This window comes from Protopterus annectens, chromosome 7.part1 (assembly GCF_019279795.1).
Source record: "Protopterus annectens isolate FY-2018-M chromosome 7.part1, PAN1.0, whole genome shotgun sequence".
Taxonomy (NCBI): domain Eukaryota; kingdom Metazoa; phylum Chordata; order Ceratodontiformes; family Protopteridae; genus Protopterus; species Protopterus annectens.
The window spans coordinates 76391589-76414229 of NC_056740.1; the positions used below are offsets into that span (position 1 = coordinate 76391589).

Genomic DNA, 22641 nt, shown 5'->3' on the forward strand with positions numbered 1-22641 from the left:
TAACCCAGTTAAAGGAGATATATATAAAAAATATATATATATATATATATATATATATATATATATATATATATATAGTTCCCATTCAGAAGCCTGAAACATCATAAGCCTGAAAATCTAAATCCTGAAACCAAAAGCCTGAAAATTCAGAATCCTGAAAACTCAAAATCCTGAAAGCCCAAAATCCTGAAACTCAAAATCCTGAAAACACAAAATAGACATACTGATGTCATTGTGGCTTTGCTATTGTTAGCCCTGTGGTGTTAGGTCATGCGTTGGGGTCAGGTAAGTGTGCGGTTGGTTTTATGTTAGGGTTAGGGGCGGTTTAAGTGAGTTAGGGTTAGGGCAGGTTAGGCATGTATGCAATAGTGACAGAAATTAGGGTTAGGGCGGTATAAGTGAGTTAGGTTAGGCAGGTCAGGTGAGTGTGCGATAGTGACGGACCTTAGGGTTAGGGTTACGGTCAGTTGGTAGATATTAGTGTCTTTGTATTGGAATATTAGCATTATTTGTGGTTTCAGGATTTTGGGCTTTCAGGATTTTGGGCTTTCAGGATTTTGAGTTTTCAGGATTCTGAATTTTCAGGCTTTTGGTTTCAGGATTTTGATTTTCAGGCTTATGATGTTTCAGGCTTCTGAATGGGAACCATATATATATATATATATATATATATATATATATATATATATATATATATATATATATATATACATATATAGATATAAATGAATACATGAAAAACAAACAAAACAAATCTTCAGCTCTGTTGATGTCTTACCTTGTATCTGTACTGGCATGTTTAACCTTTCCTTCTAGCTCATTACCTAACAGTTGTATCTGAGAGGGTACAAAACACAGTACATAAGCAAAGAACTGGAGAGCTGGGAGAATAGTAACATAATGTGCACATGATGATAAGCAATTCCCTGAAGAAGTTCCAGGTACTGAGAAGTGCAAGTGCCTGTGATGGACCCATGTCTACTTACTGAAAATCAGTACACTGAAGGTCATAACACTGAATGTGCAATGTTGAAATCAAAACACCTTCTCCCCTACATGTGTACAGAGTTGGACTTTCCCCCTGCAGGACCCATGTTAGCATTTGTTTCCGAGTTTGACTAAGAGTGTCATGATATTGTTTGTTCAGTGGGTGTGTACTGGTGCAGTGTATGTCTATTTATGTATGTAATACATGTGCAGTATTAATAGGTATTTTGAGTTCAACATTGTAACATTTGCAAAATGTTTACATTTCAGGATTTTGCATTCAGTATTATGACTTTAAGTATACTACTACTAAGTTGTGTATTGTGACACATATTCCTCCTAGTTTTTGGTGATGGAAAGATGCAACTTTTTTTCTACCCAGTCTGAGTATTATGGTAAATAAATGTAAACAAATGTTACAAATGTTACTTTATAATGAAATGACGCAGATTGATTTTTTTTTTACCTCCCACTGTCTGATATCAGCTGCTTTCCAGTCAGTCGGTCCATTTAATTCCCCGTCATTGGAGTGAGGGTCAAGCAGGAGAGGATATTATTCAGACTGTCATCAAGGATGATTCAAGATCTTTTCACTTTGACCTCTAGTACTCACATGCATCTGGCAAAGCACTGGGAAGGGGATGTACTGTGAGTTAACTGTGGAGGACATTCTTTAACCTTTGTAAAGCATGCTCTTTCCAAACAGCCCTGCAGCTCTCTGAAGTATGAGTGGTGGATTCCCCAATTTCCGCCAGAGAAATAGTGCTGCCTAGTGTGCGAAATCCTCCTCCAGAAGATGCAAACAGGCCACACCCCTTCACTCCTACCTGCATAGCTTCTTCAGTACTGCATCCACTAATTAATCCTTCATCTACCTAGTTCACAGTCCAAGGATCCATCCCTGTGCTGTACAGAGCCAGGAGGAATGGCACAAATTAATACCTGCAACTTGTAAGGCAGCTATGCTATATTTTATGTATGTAAATCTCTTTGTATTTATAAATAGATAGATGGTGCTAACCACTACAGCATCATTTTGATAGGTTAAAGGTATGAAAGAAATTGTTATCCACAAGCTTACTTTGTGCTAAATGAATTTCATAGTGGAATTATATTTTTTGCTTAAAATATCTCTGCTGTTTTTGTCATCATCGCTACTGTTTGAGAGTCTGTCATCTGGCCCTACTAGCCACTAGATATGAGACACCCATCCCCAGTATCATGTCAGTTGTTGCAGGCAGAAAAGTTATCTACCTTTCTTAAAGGAAATCTCCACCCTAGAACTAAAAAAAAACTTTTTTTCAGTCTATCTTTGTTTCCTGACCTGTTTTAACACCTCAAAATCACTCTAAGTGCTTTATTTATAATTTTAGCTTTTCTACAACATGGCTACCAATGGCGCTTGATGTAGCAACATGATCTTGTTCTCCCTCAACCCTTTCTCTTTCCCATAATGCTTTGTATGACTCATGCCAGACATAAGGAAGTAACTGAGTTTCCATGCCATTGGCATATAATGGGATTTGTGTGAGTCACTGTTATTTTCTTTACCTTCTGTAAAATGACTGCTTCTTTTCCGTCTCTAATCACCCTCATTTATATTTGGCTCAGACCTTGTTTTACAGTTTACACTATACTTAGAAGTTGTCCAACTACAGCCAGAAAAGTAACCAAATTGCAGGTCTTTGTTCAGGGTTTTCCTTTGTAGTCTGAGGAATTGATTCTGCAAGGGTCTCTCAGTGCAGTGACAGTTTTAACACCTCTGCAGTAGTGACCTCTGCCCACCCCCCCAACGTGTACAGTAATCCTAACTGTCCACTAGACAGTATACACTTAATTCAGATCCTTCCTATTCTCTGTGATCCCATCTGAGGTCTCCACTGCTTGCCTTTCTGGTTTTGACTGGTTTGTTTGCATTGCACCAGGTTTACACCGTTTTTGCTGCCCCCTCCCCCAATACTAAGTCTGTATTAGGTCCCTGCTGTTTATGAAGCCATCTTTTAAATTACTAGTCTCCCCTTAGGACACAAGTGCTTTTCAGCAGTTGAATTCTGCTCGCTGGTAAGCCATTAGACCTCAGGAAATTCTTAGTGTTGTTTTTAGCTAATTATTTGGATCCATACATCTGGTATTCATTTTTCTGATTCTTGACTACTGCTCTGCTTATTTGTTTATTTCACTGGCTTGATTTTACCATTCAGCAACTGTATTTTACTGACATTACACTGCAGCTATGTTGTCTCTATGCAACTATGCTGTACTAAAACTGCTGTAATAAATGTAATTTAAATCTAATTAACTTGGTGTTGGTGTTAAAAACAGTAGCACTGCACTGCAGTTGTGTTTCTGCAACTGATTCAACTGTGCTGTTCTTAAGTGTTCATTTTACTTTTTCTTGTATGAACAGGATAATTTGCTGCTAAATGTATTGTGCATGATTTATTAACTGGTTTCCAAACAAAGTTATAACACTGTGATGTGTTACTAGTTGAACTACTCTCAAACTGTTGCAGTAGCATCTGTTCTCCTGCTATCTATTGTTTCTCTCCTGCTCTCTCTGCTCCATCCTCAGACCTGTATCTTTTAACACTCTCCTGTCTCCTCATTACTTCCTTTAACCTATCTTTCTCTCATTCTACTAGCTTCACCTTCTCATTCCCTCTCTCTTCACAGCACATTCGGGCAACTCTGTAGTCCGCAACCACCTATCCACCCATACAGTTGAAGAAGAAATCAGTACTGCAAAACTAAAACAAGGATATACCTTTTGATCCTGAAGAGCAGGGTCAGTCCACCCAGGCATTCTAAATGTATGTGCTATAATAGTGCAGTTTTAATATTAGCAGTGTAACTTAGTAATTCTCAGTGTGCTAATAATACTGACTGTTTGAGCCTTGTGTCACCCCCTCTCACTTTGCAGTAATCCTAACTGTCCACTAGACAGTATATACTTAATTCAGATCCTTCCTATTCTCTGTGATTAAAACTAACCTCGAGCAGCCCTTTCAGTACTGTTTGCCTTAATTTTGTATCACTTGAGCCCCATCTGTTTATTTGCATCTCTGTAGATTCCCCTTCATTGCTAATGTATCTCCCTACTCTAATCTGTGCATAAACTGGCTACTAATAAGCAAGTCAATGTGAAGACACACTCCCAACCATAATAAACTTTGCTTTCTCATCTCTCCTTCCCTTTACAGGTACAGTTTATATTACTACTCACTCCCTCTGAGGTCTTCACTGATAGCCTTTCTGGTTTTGACTGTTTTTTGCCTGCTCAGTTCACCCTGTGGGTTCAGTCCCCTCCCTTCCCTGCCCCTAATTCCATCCCACCCCCAGTGATCCTACCTTTATACTACCCTAACTCCTCCCACACCCATTTCCATCCAATCAACCCACCCCCCAACATTCTAATCCTCTCAAATTTCCTAATCTCTCTTACTCAGACACACTATACTCCCCACCTCCAGTAATCACTAACAAATATCCCTCCCCCACCCACTTACTTCCTGCTCTCCAGCTATTCTCCCCAGCTCTCTCTCTCATTATTCCCACTGCCTACACTCCTACCTCAACCCACTAATCTCTACCACCCCATCTCACATTTACTTCTACACATCTATCACTGTGCACCATGCTCCATCTCCCCACCTGTTTTCTCACTTCAGCCTTCCTCATATCCCTCATTTGCCCCTTCTGTACCTTACTATCCTCACCGGCTCCTCAGTCTGTAGCACTGCATATAACTTCTTCTAAAACAATCCCCCCTCACTCCTTCTCCTCCATATCTCATGAGCTATACCCTCTAAATACAACTCTCTTCTATAAATTTAAGCTCCCTCCAGTACTTCTCTCTGCTAACCCACTTCACTTCACTGGCAGTAGTAGACCTTTCCTCAACTACACTCCTAACTTACCCTCCCCAATAAACCTGATCACCAATCTTTTACATCTAGTCTCTCTATTTCTGGTGACATCCATCCGAATCCGGGTCCCACTGTCTCCACCATCTGCTCTTCTACATCACCACAATCATCCTCCCCAAAACCATCCACCTAGCTACAATCCATACCCAAAGTGTTTGTAATGAAATACCCAACTTACACGCCTGTCACATAACCATCTCGACATAGTAACTGTCTCAGAAACCTAGCTCAAACCTCATATCAAAGATACTAAAATTCTTCCCCTTGACTACCAAATCATATGGAATGACAGACCTAATAAGAAAGGAGGGAGGGGTAGGCATAATTTACTCCTGTTCTTTAACAGTCATTCCATACACTAACACCATTCCTAAATTCTCTCCTGAAGAACTATCCATAGCCCTCCTAAAAATCAAGCAAACATAAATCTTTTTGTATAGCTGACATCTACATTCCCCACGGTGATAACATCCCCATCCATGAAGACATTCTCTCATGGTTCTTTTCCAACATCAAAAAGGAAACATTCATCCTTGGCGATGCAGACATCAACTGGCCACCATCTCCTCACAATCTCTGAGCCAAGCAATTAATTTCCTTAACTTTTCCCAGCCAATAAACTACCCTACCAGATCCACTAAAGGCGGCTCCTCTGGCACTACACTAGACTGGATCTTAGCATCTTATCCCAACTTAGTCTCACACAGTGGAATTATACCTTATCCCCTTAGTAACCACCTACCAGCCTATGCCCTCTGGTGTGCCTCCTCTGTCCAAATACAACATCAGTACATTCAAACTCATAATCTCACCAACTTCAATCCACAGACATTTTCTGGCTGTCTGAAAAAATGAATTGGGCTCTCTTAAAGACTGAAACTAATTTCTTCATCAAAACCTTCCTAGACTTACTAAACAACCTAGCCCCTCTTAGAACAAAAAGAATAAAAGCCCAAACCATTCCCTGGCTATCTAAAGAAACCAGAAAACTAATGCATCTCAGAGACAAATGCTGGAAGCAATACCAAAAAACTAGGTTAACAAACTCTCTAACTGAATTCAAACAACTCCGCAACTCAGTGAAGAAACTAATAACTAAAGACCATAAGACTTATTACTCCAAACTCCAATCAGAACATAATTCTAACCCCAAAACGTTCTGGAATTGCATTTCCTCCCTTCCAATTGCATCTAATTTCAGCACCTTTTTTGTTGACTGCATAGCCAAACTAACCACAAACTTTCCCATGTTCTCTCTCTCTCATAGTGCCCCATCCACTGCTTTTTCCTCTAACACTCCACCCTTTAGTCTAAGCAGCATAAAGAACTCCTCCTTAAACTAAAGCCTTGCTCCTGCACTCCTTATAATCTGCCTCCATCCTTCCTTAAGATAGCTGCAGACAGCATTGCCCTCCCCATTTCCATAACAGGTCCATCCAAGAAGCCTATGTTCCCTCTTTTTGTCACCCCTTTCCACAAAGGCAGCAATAACACAAACACTCCTAACTTTTGTCCTATAGCTATTCTCTCACCTCATTGTAAAATCCTCGAAAAATGCATACATCACCAACTCTTGCCATACCTAACACACAGTCATCTTCTTACCCCAACACAACATGGTTTCAGGCCTGGCCAAAGCACTACCACTACTCTTCTGTCCTTCTTTGACACCATTAATCATGCTTGCAACTCTGGGAAAATTGTATCCACCCTTTACTTAGATCTCTCTAAAGCCTTTGACACTGTCTCACATCCTCTACTCTTATCTCAACTTTTCTCCCTCAATTTCTGTCCTTCCTCCATTGCCTGGTTTATAAACTGTCTCTCCAATAGACAACAAGCTGTTAAATGGAAAAATTCCACTTCATCCTTTATCAACAATCCCTCCTGCTTCCCCCAAGGCTCAATTCTCTGCCCCTTATTTTTCAATATTTTCATTAATAACTTTCACAAAACATAGATAATGCTACAGTGATCCAGTATGAGGATTATCCCACAATCATCTGTACAGCAAACTCTCCCACCGCACCCCTTCAGAAAATCCAAACAGCCTTTTCCAGTACTGAAACTTGGATGCCAAACAACCATCTTGCTCTTAATGCTAACAAAACAAAAATCATATTCTCTCCTTCGAGAAATTTCACCATAGACAAAAGCTCCTTTAAAATAAAAAGCCACAGTAACACTCTAATCAATATTGTACCTCACACCAAACTACTCAGAGTCACCATTGATGAACATTTAAAATTTGATATCCACATCCAAAATAGTATCAAAAAAACCCCACCAAAAACTGGGTCTGTTACCTGCTCCCCTCTCTTATGTATGGTCCCCCTCTACTTACTCATCTCTAACTTAGCCTAAAAAACAAACTGGAAGCCTGCTACAACAGTCTGCAAATTTTCTACAAGATCTAAGTACTCCACCCATCATTGCCATTCCCTCCACTGGATTGAGCTTCCTAATTACCCGAAATTCATACATTGCACCACTGCTCACAAACCGTATTCCAACCCTCCATCTACCCCTCTCTTTCTTCTATCTTAATCCCTTACCTCCACTGTCATTGTCTTAGATCTGAAAATCAAAACCTTCTTAAAATCTATAAACCCCTTCGCCCTCCCGGCCACTTACTTCTATCACACTCCTTAGCTAAACTATGGAATCCACCCCCCCCTCCGCTGTACTCACAACCACTCTAATTTCAAATTTCTCCTCCATTCTTATCTTACCTCAAACTGGGACTGTTCCTGCTCCCTTCCCACGTAAATTACACGGTTGTCTCTTTCAAACCTCCCTTTACTAACATTATTGTTAGAACAAACACTAAACTTGTATAAACATTTTATGACTTGTACTTTGTTATATTATCTGTATTACTTTTGACTTTATTTTAACATTTATGTTCTTTAAACGTATACTCCTCGATTTTGTATTTATATTTTAAATTGCATATTTATGCTTTTATGTACTGTATATTCCATACTTATGTTATATTCTGTTAACTGCTTTTGGAGCTTTTTTCCCCGGGCCTCCACTGAAAATGCGTTCTGCTTGTCCGAGTAGACTTTCCCAGTCATCAAACTGGAAATACAATAAAATAAAATAAATAAATAAATATGAGAGTAAAAACTTGTGATCTGGAGGAAATATGGAACTACAACCCAAATTTTACAAAGCTTTATTCAAGAAAATAAAAACATCATAAGGTATTTGATTGCTTTCGTTCATTAGGTAGTGTTACATGGTCAAACTTCTTCAGAAATACAATTCTTAGCTTACAGGTTCATGCATTTAAGACTTTTCTCTGGCTATTGAGGGGAAGGGGTTAGCTCCACCTTATCTGATCCATTTTAGTAAGCTTTTTACATTTAGGTTCCCGTTTAAGCTTGGGGACATGTCAGCATGGAGTTTCTCCTGCCATCTAAGTTCTCTGACTTCCAGCTGGGGTTGGTATCACTGTAGGGGATAGTGACTTTGTCCAGGATTATGAAGAGGAATTTAGTGCAAGCTGGGCTGGTGGTATATTTGTGTTTTGCTAGAGTGTTTTTAGTATCTTGGTTTCTAATGGCTTGGTAGTGTTCCTTGATTTGGTTTTCTTACTGTTTTGCCTACATAGTGGGCTTCATATTGCTCGCAGACTGCTAGCTACACTATGTATGCAGTGTTGCAGTTGAATGCTTGCTGGAAGGTGAAATTGTGCCTAGGGGATTTTAGGGTGAAGTGTTCCCCTTTGGCTATGTACTGGCAGCAGATGCATTTGCCGCAGCTGTACATGGCTGGAGGCCTCTGAGCATTAGTGGTGGTGGTTGGGGGTTGTGTCAAACATAGCCTTAAGAGATAGTGAACTCTTGTAGCTGAAGGTCGGGGAAGGTCCCAGTGCTTTTTGCAGTTTGTAGTTGCTTTTAATGATCTCCCAGTTGTTTGTCAGTATAGTTCTGATGGATTCTGAGTCCAGGGAGCTTGGCAGGGGGAATCTGGTGCTGTATTTGGAGGCTGTGTTTCTCTTAGTGTTGTGGAACCTATATCCTAATACTGGAGGGTATCTGAGGAGTCTGTTATCTGAGATCTACCACCGGATACTATTGATCAGTTCCACAGGGTAGTGCTCGTCAATGAAGAGCTTGGCTAGGAAGTGGCATTTTTGTATGAATGTTTCCTCTTCACTGACCATGCGGCTTAACCACACAAATTGCCCCTTTGCTATGTTCTTCTTCATGAAGAAGAGGTGTTGGCTGGTGTAGTTAAGGTAGTTGTTGTGGAACGTCTGTTTCCTGTGTATGTTGGAAGAAAAATTTTTGGAGACCGGGTCTAGGGACAGCGTGACATACAGAAATTTGACTTCATTCCTTTTGCCTGAGAGGGTGAAGTCCAAGAAGTCTGTGATGTGGTTGATTCTGTTTAGAAAGGGGTCACGTTCCTCAGGGTCCTTTCCAGAGGAAAAAGATATCGTCTATGTAGCATTTATATAGACTGGTCGACTCAAACCCCGCAAGGTTGGCAAGGATGTCTATCTCCCACAAGCTTAGGACTAAGTTGGCGTAAGCTGGTGCCATTTTAGCTCCCGTAGTCACCCCTTGGAGTTGTTGGTAGATCTGGCCATTGAAAGAGAAAAAAAATATTTTCCAATACTATTTCTAGTAGTGAAATTTAAGTTTGGACTTGGTGTGGTGGGGTTTGGGTGCAGTTGGCTAGGTATTTTCCCACACTGTCTAGCCCCTGTTGGTGGGGGATACTGGAGTACAGTGCCACTATGTCATGACAAGGGTGCAGTGGTTTGCAATTGGAGGTAGCTTGTGGATAGCATTTAGGAATTCCCAGGAGTCTCTAAGGTAGTACTGGGGCTTCTGAACTATTGGGTTTAAGTAGTAATCCAGAAGTGCCGAGATATATACTGAGTCCAGAGAGTTTGGCAGGGGGAATCTGGTGCCATTTTTGGAGACTGTTTCTCTTCGTGTTGTGGAACCCATATCCTAATATTGGAAGGTATCTGAGGAGTCTGTTATCTGAGATCTCCCTCTGGGTACTGTTGATCAGTTCCACAGGGTAGTGCTTGTCAATGAAGAGCTTGGCTAGGAAGTGACATTTTTGTATGAATGTTTCCTCTTCACTGACCATGCAGCTTAACTACACAAATTGTCCCTTTGCTATGTTCTTCTTCATGAAGAAGAGGTGTTGGCTGGTGTAGTTGAGGTAGCTGTTGCAGAATGCCTGTTTCCTATGTATGTTGGAAGAAAAATTCTTGGAGACTGGGTCTAGGGACAGCGTGACATACAGAAATTGGACTTCATTCCCTTTGCCTGAGAGGGTGAAGTCCAAGAAGTCTATGATGTGGTTGATTCTGTCTAGAAAGGAGTCAAGTTCCTCAGGGTCCTTTCCAGAGGAAAAATATATCATCTATGTAGGATTTATATAGGTGGAGTCAAACCCTGCAAGGTTGGCGAGGATGTCCATCTCCCACCAGCTTAGGACTAAGTTGGTATAAGCTGGTGCTATTTTAGCTCTCATAGTCCCCCCTTGGCGTTGTTGGTAGATCTGGCCATTGAAAGAGAAAAAAATATTTTCCAGTACTATTTCTAGTAGTGAAATCCATGTTTGGACTTGGTGTGGTGGGGTTTGGGTGCAGTTGGCTAGGTATTTTCCCACACTGTCTAGCCCCTGTTAGTGGTGGATACTGGGGTACAGTGCCACTACGTCTAGAGTGACAAGGGTGTAGTGGTTTGCAATTGGGGGTAGCTTGTGGATAGCATTTAGGAATCCCCAGGAGTCTCTAAGGTAGTACTGAGACTTCTGAACTATTGGGTTTAAGTAGTAATCCAGAAGTGCCGAGATATATTCCATTTTGGTCTTTTTTAGACACCACTATGCATCTCAAAGATGGGTTGTTTGGGTTTTTTGTGCATTTTTGGGTTCCCAAACATTTTTCCGATTTGGCGAGATGGTACTGTCATGAAATCTAACTCCCAATCGAAGATAAATTCTTTCCGATAGAGGTCAACCAATGCTTTGTCTATGTTTAAAAAGCTTAGGTCGACCATCTCTGGGGACACAGCTTTGTAGTATGCTGTGTTGGAAAGTGTGGCCTCCATCTGGTTGATGTAAGTGCTGGTGTCAATTAGAACGATACCAGCTCCCTTGTCAGCTTTCATGTTAGTAATGCTTGGCTCATTTTTGAGCTGTTGTAATGCTTTTCTCTCAAGGGTTGAGTGGTTAAACCACTAGGTGTGTGGTTTCTTTTCCAGGGAGGGTGTGATTTCATTCTCACAAACCTTGGAGAAGATACTGAGGGTTTGATTGAGAGGAGGTTTAAATGTGCTTTTTCTCCTCGGTGGGCTGTTGGTATCACTGTCAGACCCTTCCTTGTCACTATTGTACAGGGAAGTAGGTAGTGTCTGGTCTGGGAAAGTGATACTCCTTTGTGGGCGAGTTGAGCCTGTAGGTGGCTGGTAGCTTAGGCTGGTGGTCCCTAAGTACTGAATGTCGTACCCTTGGCCGTCTGAGAACCCTTGCTCATTAAAAAACATATTGCTTTTAATACGTTGTTTAAAGTTCAATGTTCTGCAAATTAGTTTCAGGTCCAGCTCTACGTTTGTGACAGAGGCCCTTTAGGTCAGAATAAAGTTTAGTCCTTTTTACAGTGCTGTTTTGCTTTGTTCATCCAGCTTAAGTTGTGAGAGGTAGAAAATGTCCTGGGTGGGGGAGGGATCAGAGGTGGTGTCTGGTGAAGTTAGCATCTCCGTCCTTGCAATCTTCCCCTGCCTCTCCCTTTCCTTTGGCCTCTTCCTCTGGGTGTCCTCAAGTTTGTCTGGCCGTTCAGTGGGTTCTGGGATAAAAAATGGTTTGACTGGAATTCTGTGATCCTATCTGCATTGGGAACTGGTACATTGCTTGCCGACCGTAGGTTGTAGTTGCTTACCCTGTGGTTATCTGCTGTGCTGCTGCTTGTTTCAGTGGCTGTGAGCCTTGGGAAATTAGGCTGCTCTTTATCCCATGGACGGCTGTAAGTCAGTGTCTCCCTCATACTTGTATTCCTTTGTGGCGTCCTGTGAGCATTGTTACCAGGCTTAGAGTTAGTTTGCTGTTGGTGAGGGGGTCTGCCTTTCTGAGAGTAAGCTTTTACTTGGTAGGCTGCCTTTCATTTGTGCTGCTCTATGTCTCGGGCTAGCCTTTTCTTTTTTCTGAGGATGACTGTGGCCTCATGTATGTGTTGAGGGGTTATGCCTTTCCGTGCATAGGCTTTAGTGTGGGGGGAGGGACTCTCAATTCTTCTTGAACTACTAAAGAAAACACTGAACAAAGGTCTGCAATTTAGTTACTTTTCTGGCTGTAGCTGGATAACTTCTAAGTATAGTGTAAAACAAGGTCTGAGACAGACATAAATAAGAGTGATTAGAGACAGAAAAGAAGCAGCCCTTTTACAGAAGGTAAAGAAAATGACAGTGACCCTCACAAATCCCATTTTATGTCAATGGCATGGGAATTCAAAGTTACTTCCTTATGTCTGGCATGAGCCATACAAAGCATTATGGGAAAGAGAAAAGGGTGAGGGAGAACAAGATCACATTGATACATCAAGCCCCATTGATAGCCATGTTGTGGAAAACAGGCTAAAATTACAAATAAAGCATTTGGAGTGATTTTCAGGTGTTAAAATAGGTCAGGAAACAGAGTGAAAAAAAAAAAGATTTTTTAGCTCTAGAGTGGAGTTTTTTTTTTAAACGCAGTTGTGGGCTATTATGCATTGTCCACAGCAAGGGATTTACTCTGGGGGAAAGAGGCTTATGATTTTATGTGAAACCTATAGAAGTATACATATACTTGTGTGGTTTACAAAATGCACCTATTACATTGCTCTTGTAGTGAGCAGCTATACCCCTACTTCTCAGAAATTATTTCAGGTCACCACTGTATACTAAATATTGACTGCATGGCATTCGGAATAGAGACATGATTATGACCCAGATGACTTGAGATTTATTAGTAGTCCCTGCACTAGTTTAGCTGACTTGGATAGGAGAGGAATAGAGGCAGTGGCTTTGTTAGGATGAGGTGCTGAAGCATATGCCTATTGATGCATACTCTATACAGGTTGCTCAGTGGAATTTGAAAGCATGAGGAGACACTTCCTCAGGAAGAGAATCATCTGTGTGCTTTAATCACTTGATGAAGCAGGTAACAGCCCCATTGGAATGACTACTGCAGAGGGAGTAACATATGATTGAAATAGAAAAGACCACAGTCCTAGTGCAGATGATTGTACCACTCCTGGCACAGGATTGCTGCCTCAAATCTCTTGGCCTGAGGAAATAAATGGGCAGCTAAGCAACTGGGGAGGGGTGATGGTCTGGTATGGGGTTCAGAAACAAAAAAAGAAGGAAAAAAGTCTGCACTAGATGCTGCAGGATTATTCCTGTCATTCATCTGCTCCTTTCATGTAGTAGAACTGGCTGAAACCTACTTATCACACTCCTACCTACCAATTGTTTTTCCAGTTTCAAGGCCGCATGCTAGACTGCATTGTATTTCTTTGTACTGCAGTATTTCTTTGAGCTTTCCTCCTCTGGCCACTTCTGGAAATTGGTCATACCCAGTCAGATCTTTCTGGTTAATATATATATAAATAAATAAACAGCGTCACTGATATCATCAGGTACAAAACCTTTACGCCATTGATGCTGGCACTGGACTGTTGTGTTTATACTGTGTCCTTTAACTGTATGGTTTTCTTACTGTTCCCACAGAAGCTTTCTGTTTAATTCTAACGTCGCTGCAGTTAATAACAGTGCATATTATGTCCTGAGATCTTTGATACTGCTCCAACATGCATGTCTTTTGGTTAGTAAGATGCAGGCGGGATCCTTTTTGTTGCATGCATGGAGGCACAGAAATTGTGGACATGCATAATGACTTTTAACTGAAGAGTTGTAGCAGTGCCATGTTTTAGTTACATATCTTTGAAGGAAAAATGTAACATTGTCTTATCTTGAAAAAGAGGGAGGATTTCTGAGGAGGTGTTTTTAAACAAAAGCACCAAACTGAGGCTTTTGTACTTTTTTGTTTTTGTATAACTTTGACAATGGTCTATATTCTTTGTTGTATAATCTTATTTTGAACAAACATTTTAATTAATAAGTGCAATTAATTCTGTAGGAGGAAGAAAGACGCACTGCATCAGCTCTGGCAAGAAAAGAAGAGGAGAAAAAGCGTGAAAGTCATAGGCTGGCAGTACAAAAGGTAACCTTGCTCTATTCTTCTGAAATGTCTCTGTAACAGAAACATTATAAAAATAATATGCAGAGTGAGACGTTTACCTTGACTTTATAATTTTTTTTATCCTAGATGTTCCACAAATATTTCTTTCAGGCATTCCAGATGACTGTGCATAAATACCTTAACCATGCCTTCACTGTACACTTTCAGATGTTATTTCACTTTTTGTGTTTGGACACTTTCAGATATATATTATCTTGGTATTGAAAACAGTAAGCTGAAGCACCATGAGTGGTGTCAGCTTCAGTAATGGTACACATTTGTCTCTTATACAATGTTTTCCTTTTATTGTTATGATTTGCTTATGTCTTCTTTATCCATACTAGGTAAGAGCTGACAAGTCATGTTGACTATGGAAGTGTTATAATTCTGAAAGTAAGATTATCATTTCTATCTTTCTTAAAGTATGGGTGTCCAAATAATGCTGACATACCCAAGGTAGTGGAAAATAAAGGTGGAGGGGCACCTCTTCCATCATAACAAAAAATCCTACTCAATCTTCTTTCTGTGATCACTTTTAAGTAATACTAACAAGTGGGATGTTCCGCCATGGATAGGTATTCCATGATACCAAAGCCTGGGAATCTTCCTGTAGCATCATGTGTCTGATCTATGACCAGGGCAAGCCATTGCTAAGTGGTAAATATGGAATGTGCAGGAATGACATACCTCAGAATTGTCTTACCATCCAAACATTTAACCTACATTTCTCTGTCAGTATGTCAGGTGTGTGATCATAGCCAGCCATTTGCATTGAGCAGTTAAGTATCCCATTTGGGTAATCTTACCCCTTTTTCATAATTTTTTGACTAAAATTAACCATTTTTCACATCATCCAAGAAAGGAAAATGAGATTGTGAAAGGCAAGTAGTTTACATCGACAACCATACTAAATATATTTTTTGTTTAGGAGCCAAGCATGATTATATAACTTGCTCTTTTTGCCAGTTCTTCATCCCTGAGACTCTCAGGAGCCATTTTTCTTTCCTGAAGATTTATCTGGCAATAAGAGACTCAAAGCCTTGGTGCACATTAAAATTTATACAGAAATTTCCCACCCAGACATCCTGCATCAGCCAAAAAAGAAGCTTAAAAAGATAAAATTTAATACTTTGGCAGTCCAGTCAGACCTGGACATCTCTGCTGTGTATCTTGATGAGTCCGAAGACCATACAGTTTCTTCAGCTGCTCCCTCTATAGCAACCTCACTGGAGAGGTTGACAAGGTGCTGCTCCTTATAATGTCCACCCTGACCAATCAGATGGTTGCTTGTGTCGTGAAGGGGGGGGGAGCAAGGCTAATTATTTCAAAGGGATGTGACTGCATCCCACAGATTCTTGTCAGAGAGGAAGTACTAGGTTCCCTTATTGAGCTACATTGGGGTCAGAGCCTCCTCAGTTTGCGGAAGCTCCTCTTCCCTTCAAGAAAACTTGTACTTTTAAGCTTGTAAAAGGCATGTAAAGTAGCAAATACAAGTTAACTCTGCTGTATGCCTTTATTGTTAATTGGTAGCTGAGCTTGCAGTCCCAGTTAAATTACTTGTTAGCAAGGCTTGCATCTTCTCAATTAAATGTTTGTAAAAGCAACTCCATCAGTCCAGTCTAAGGAAACAACCATGACTGCCCCCACCACTTTAATAGCTTATCTATTTCTAGCCAATTTAATTTGGACTAGGAATGCGTTTGCATGTCCCCAACTAATAACTAAGCATTTTAGTCCATAATTAGCTATGCACATGATTGTAAATGGGTTTCTTTACCATTACTTGTGCTAAAGTTGGCTGCATAGAATGATTTTGTTCTCTATATTAGCTTAAACCCTCCAAAGGACTCTGTACATGTTTATCTTGTGTACAAACTATTGAATATGTATATTGTATATTTTTTTACTGCCTATGCTTGGAGCTTTTTTCCCCGGGCCTCTACTGAAAATGGACATATATCCAGTTAGATAACCCGGTCAACAAATGTAAAATAAAATAAATACATTTTCTTCTTTTACTGTCATTGTTTTGTTCTCTGTCTGCTTCCTCCAGCAACCCCAGACCCTTACATGTATTCCTTCTTATAATTTTGTACATATTACCCACCCCTTAAAGACTTAGGGCCGGATTCACGAAGGCTTGCACAGAGTCTAAGAATAGTGTAAGACTCCATGCAGCCTTCGCGATCCAGGAACAGCCCAAAGTCCGTGTAAGAGACAAGCTAAAACGTCTCTTACACGGAGTGGGCGGATGTTAATCACCTCACTTGCAGCCGAATAGCATGCAAATGAGGATGATTAGCGATCCAGGAAGCCCAGAACAGCCCGTAAGAGTTTTAGTTGCAGAAATGTACTCAGTTGACAACTGAGTACGCTTCTGCAAACTGCAATGGAGCCATGTTAGCTCCAAATAAAGGGTGCATATGTGTCAGGCAGCATGCCAATGGCCAAATATGTGGCCATTGGCAAGGTAACCTGATGCAAATATATGAAAAATATATATATTTTTTTTCGGCGATCGCTGATGTTTAAACCCAGCGCAGCCCCGCTCAAATGGGCTGCACTGTATAAAACATAAAAACGAAGGTTATAAACCCACAAATGTGGGTTTTATGCAATACATGGAATTTCAATGCAGGGAACAGCAGACCAAAAACAACATGGCCACCGTGTAGTGGTTTCTAAGGGGGGAAGCTGAGTCTAAGAGATGTAACTAAGCATTAGTAGGCAATCTGATGCAAATGAGCGTTAGGATACTGAATTCCACTGTCACATAGGAAATGAGCACATTCTGAGTAGTGTAAGAGTTACAGAAGGGGGAGGAACAGAGTAGGAGATAGGTGACATCACAGGGGGGAATGGTAGAAAGAAATGCAGTTCATTGGAGGTCAGAGTTACATGACAGATGTCAGATAGATATCATGGAAAGAGGTGTGCCGCTAGATAAGCATGAGAAAGTCAAGAAATGGAAGGTGTACACTGTTGCCTACACCAAAGTTTCTTGCTAGGTGTGCATGCGCACGTGTGCACGCCATGAAGCGCGGGTAAGACAGCGTGCGCGCGTGTAAGACAGACTGAGCATGTGGGAGCGTGTTGGGAGATGTTTAACACTGCGCGGGTGTGCGCGCGTGTAGGGCAGACTTAGCATGTAGAAGCCTGTTGGCAGAGCTGTAACACTGCTTGAGCTGGTGTGCGCGCGTTTTAACCCAAATAAGACGATTCTGCGCCGTGTAAGCATGTGTGCACGCATGTAAGCCACTGTGAGCGTGTTTCTGCTGGTATACACGCTGCTCCCCCCTGAGTAAACAGAAAGGAAAAAGGAAGCAACATAATTAGTAGGAAGCTAGCAGGGAATACTGCTGGAGCTAGCAGGTGAAAACAATCAGAAGCAGGCAATTACACAGGCAGAATAGTAGCTCAGCCCAACACTTAAAAATCTGCAAACAGCAGTGCAAGATGTTTCTCTCAAGAGACACTGCAAGACAGGAGTAAGCTATTAGAAGTGAAAACTGAAAAAGCTGAACTCAGAGCAGAAATGTTAGGGGCTGCCATAGCTGTCATAATGAGACATAGGCGACTTGCTGAGGGTGGTGACAATGCAGATGGTGCCAGACAACCCACAGTGAGGAGACGGAGAAGAGTGTACAGGCTCAGGGTCACCTACCATGGGTTACATGAGCTGGAGATAGTAGAGCACTATAGAGTGGACAGAGACCTCCTGTAGCAAATAGTGGAGCTGTGCAGGCCACGCCTCACACACAGAACCAACAGAGGGGAACCCATCCCAGTGGAAACCAAGGTATGTGTTGGCCTAAGAATACTAGCAAAAGGTACCTTCCAGAGACCATCTGGTGATATGATGGGGATATCACAGGCATCAGCCTCCAGGGTACTGCACCAGTTCCTGGATGCCATGTCAGCACATGTCAGTGATCATGTATATTTCCCCAATGCCCGTGAGGTATTGGCCAGCAATATGCGTCTCTTCCAGCAAATAGCGGAATACCCTGAGGTAGCGGGTGCAATAGACTGCACGCACATACGCATCAAAGCACCAGCCGGTGAGCGGGGTAGGGCATACATCAACCGCAAGGGCTTCCCCTCCATCAACTGCCAGGTCGTGTTTGATGCCCAGGGCATAATAATGAATGTGTGTGCTGGCTGCCCTGGGAGCTACCATGATTCCCACATCTGGCATTTGACGCAGCTGTACCAGACATTTGCCATTGGGGACATCCCACACGGACACCTAGTGGGGGATGCAGGTTATGCACTGGAGCCATGGCTGATGACACCCATCAGAAACGCACACACACCTGAACAGGAACGCCATAATGAGACACACGCACAAACACGTAATGTAATAGAGCGTGTGTTTGGGCTGCTCAAGTCACGGTTCCGGTGTCTGGACACATCTGGTGGAGCCTTGCAGTACACACCAACTACATGTACCCAAATTGTCATGGTATGTGCTATGCTACATAATATGATCTTGTGAAAACAACTGCAGCAGGACCAGCATAGGGCTGGGCCAAACAGCCCCCCACCATTGCCAAGGCCATCACAGGCAGAGCGTGACTCGGAGGAGGAACAACCTGAGCCTGCCCCAGTAGGCAGAAGGAGGCGTGCCCAGTATGCCCTGGCCTTGGCAAAGAGGCAACGCATAGCACATACACTGGCTCAGTAGGAACCCTGGGAATGATACCCCCTCTGACTCACTCAGATAATAACAGGGATGCCTAAAATGACATGACTTGCTCACAAACATGTACAGGGAGTGTAATATGTGCATCCGACAGAGGCAGCCCTGCAGCACCACCTGAGGCATGAATGCCATGTGTTAAGTAACGTAACACCATGTACTATATGCACACCTGAGGACCCTGACTAACATCCTACCCTCACCAAGCATCATGCCACAATATGACAATGAGATGATCAAGTGCAATAATTGACTGAAGTATCGCAGTTAGTCAAAGGGGATCCAATGTGTGCCAGCCTGGGATGACATGCTGAGCATGACATGATGCTCCACCTGCTAGGACTGGCGTGCACCTATCAGTGCAGGCCGTATGGATACTGGCAAAGGCAGATGTTACCCACAGCGTGCCCTGAATAGGTAAGGCTCAAAACACAAACCTACCTCCATAGGTATCAGAAGGGATAAGAATAAGATAAGGGATAAGTCGAAACAGCAAGATGCATGCAGTCTAAACTCACCCAGTATGGAGAATGTTGATATCTGTGCTGTAACAGAAAACTGAGTCAAGGCTCACAACAGCACCCTAACACTACCAGGTTACACCTCATACTGTGCTGTACAGCCTCAAAACATGGAACAAGCTACAAAGGGAGGGTGACTAGCAATAATTGTCAAGGATAACCACACCCCCATGTTGGTACCACAACAAGAAGCAGCATGGGCTAGCCATGGTCAAGTTACAGTGGCTAAAACTGCCCCCCAGTTTATAGCCTGCTACAGACTACTGTCCCAACACCAGGAACTGCACCTGGCCTATGCTGGAATACATGAATATATCAAGTCCTCCAAACCACATTATATTGGATGACTGAAAATACCCAGACATAGACTGGGAGCATTATACTAGCTCCAACACTGTAGGACAAAAGTTCATAGAATCCATAAACCAAAATGCCCAGGAACAACGTACCACTCCCACAAGAGGGGTAAGCATACTGGATGTGATAATCAGCAACATGGGTACTGGATGGCAAGACGAGAAGTGCATTGCTCACTGGTAAAACCAGACCATAGAGTAATCACACTGGATATACAAATCCTGACCACAGTCCCTGGCCAGAAAACCACAGTGGAAAACATGTGTAAAGCAATATTTGCACTCCTCCAAACTGATGTGGAATCCATTAAAGGTCATGTGCAGGTGCAAAATATGGGCCACACCTCAGAACCTGTAACACAGCCATTCCATGAACACTGCCAGGAATGCTTGGATTATGCAATCCTAAATTAAAACAAGACACAATGCCATACACGCAGGCATCTGGCATGGTGGACACCAGCCATAACCAAACCATGCAAGAGAATGAGGAAGCTACTACATGATAGAGCAAACATAAAAAAGGAAGTAATCTCTGATCAGTAGTATGGCAATAAAATATGTCCACACATACAATCCACTAAGGCCAGCCACAACAAGTTGAATCTGTGAATCCTGAGGCAATGTTACACCTGCCCCAAGTACACAGACAACCCCAACTCCCCAAGAAATACAAATATATGTGAGAGATGCAACCATCTATCCAAACTGGAGGCTGAGCTCCCTCAACTCAGTACTCCCAAAACTAGTCAGGAGGAGAAGGTAACCACACACACACCACAAACACAGTCCCACGTAGACCTATCACAACTGCAAACCAAGGACATAAACACAGAAAAACATTCCCAGAGGCACAAATTACAAACACAGCACACCAACAGAGGCCTCTAAAGCAGACACCCAATCAAACAACCTCCAAAACATAGCACATGCAACACATAGTACACAAAGCTGGTGTGCCAAACAGTCACAGGCCAGAAGGAGAAACAACATGCCTGATACAGTTGTAATAGGTGACTCCATAGCGAGACACACTGCTGTCCCGCACACCAGACTGAACAAGGGAAAGGGTACAGTAAGCTGCCTGTAGGCTGCCACAATACGCCACATAACACAAGTATGCAGGTCACCCCAAAGCAAGTAGAAATATGAGGCAGTCATAGTCCATGCTGGTGTGAATGACCTGAGATGTACCTCCCTAGACTACCTGAAAAGAGACATAGATGAGCTCTCTGATTATGTAGTCCAGGCCGGTATGACACTCACCGTTTGCAGCATCCTACCCTCACCAAGAATAATGCCACAGTACAAACACGGAATGATCAGTCATAGCAAGTGGCACACTTACTGGTGTCATTCCAAGGGGATCCAATGTCTATCTGCTTGGGATGTCATGCTTGACAAGCCACACAGCTGTTCCTGGGATGGCTTGCACCTGTTACCCCTGGGCGTCTGGATATTGGATAAAGCCTTTGCCACCTCCATAGAGCCTTTTGTAGGCAAGGCTGAAAAGACTAACCCACCACCCTAGAAAACATAAGTGGAAAGAAACATAAGGGTAATGCTGACCAATGCTAGATGTGTAAACCCCAATATGCATGCTCCCGAGGCCATCCCCAGTATGGAGAACATCGATGTCTGTGCAGTGACAGAAACCTGCTGCAAGCCTCCTGACAGCACACCAGCACTACCAGGTTATACCACATATCATGTGTCATGGCCCCAAAACCTGGAACAAAACATAAAAGGAGGGTGAGTATCCATATTCAGCACAGACACCCATATGTCCAGGTAACTGACAATGCACAACCCATACATCCAGGTAACTGACAATGCACAAGGCATTGGAGTCCACCCATGTGCAACTAACTGTAGGCAAGACTGCTGTACAGTCTGTAGCATGCTACAGACCACACCCTCACACACAGGAACCCCACCCAGCCGTCCTGAAGACACTGGACAGTATGAATGTCCCACCAAATACCAAACAAGGTACCACAAATTACCACATAGGTGGTAAACCATTATGTATGGAAGGAGTAATCAGGGACCTAGGGACACAAGTGGACAGTAACCTGTTATGTAACACTCACATTGCCAATGTGGCTAGGAAGACTGTCTACATTGGACACCGTATCATGAAAGGATTCACATCTACGCCAACAGAGGTCATTGTGCCCCTATACTGTTCTCTTATCACACCCATAATCTAGTACAATGCCTCATATGGGATGTACCTTACCTGACACCTGCAGCAGTTAGAAAGACCTCAAAGGTACCTCACCAAGAGGATAAAGGGTCTCAAATATATGTCATATGCTGCCTGGCTGTAGACACCCCAGCTGAATGCAGTCACATACTGCCTACACAGAGGCATTGCATGCCTGTTGTACAAGGCCATGTCCAACACAGGAGTAATGGACATGCTCCACCCCAGAAAACTCAAAGCCATCGGAGCTGTGAGAGTGAGAGATGTCAACCTCAACAAATAATGAAATAGGATGTGCTGGAGGGACAGATACATAATCCAGAGGCTCTCCACACCCTGGACCAGAATCCCACTCCATGTTAGGCAGAGCCCCTCACTGACACTCTTCAACAGGAATCTTGCCAATTGGATGGATGATTGTAGAGTTACACTGGGGGTCTTCACTGTGTCATGTCCAGACAGAGGCACAGCAAAGCAAATCATAAATGGCCATAATATTCACATAGCAAGGGGTGGCAAAAGCCACACACACACACTGGCTAGGCTAACAAATGCCCTAGGGTGGATAGCCTAGTATGAACCTATGAAGATACAAATTGTACAGGACACTAAGGATAATCCCAAGGATTTCACAACTGATGGTAGGAACCGTGTTAGGAATTCACAGATATGCTCTGAATCACACAAA

The 22641-nt window shown here is 42.4% G+C and overlaps 1 protein-coding gene across 1 annotated transcript in view; it reads left to right on the forward strand.

Annotated features, from left to right (window-relative positions):
• LRRC49 (leucine rich repeat containing 49) overlaps positions 1-22641 on the forward strand; it is a 2278115-nt gene that overhangs the window by 854336 nt on the left and 1401138 nt on the right. Inside the window, exon 9 of the mRNA XM_044078469.1 lies at positions 14064-14147. Within this exon, the coding sequence (XP_043934404.1) occupies positions 14064-14147 (84 nt within the window). The remainder of the gene's footprint in view (positions 1-14063; positions 14148-22641) is intronic.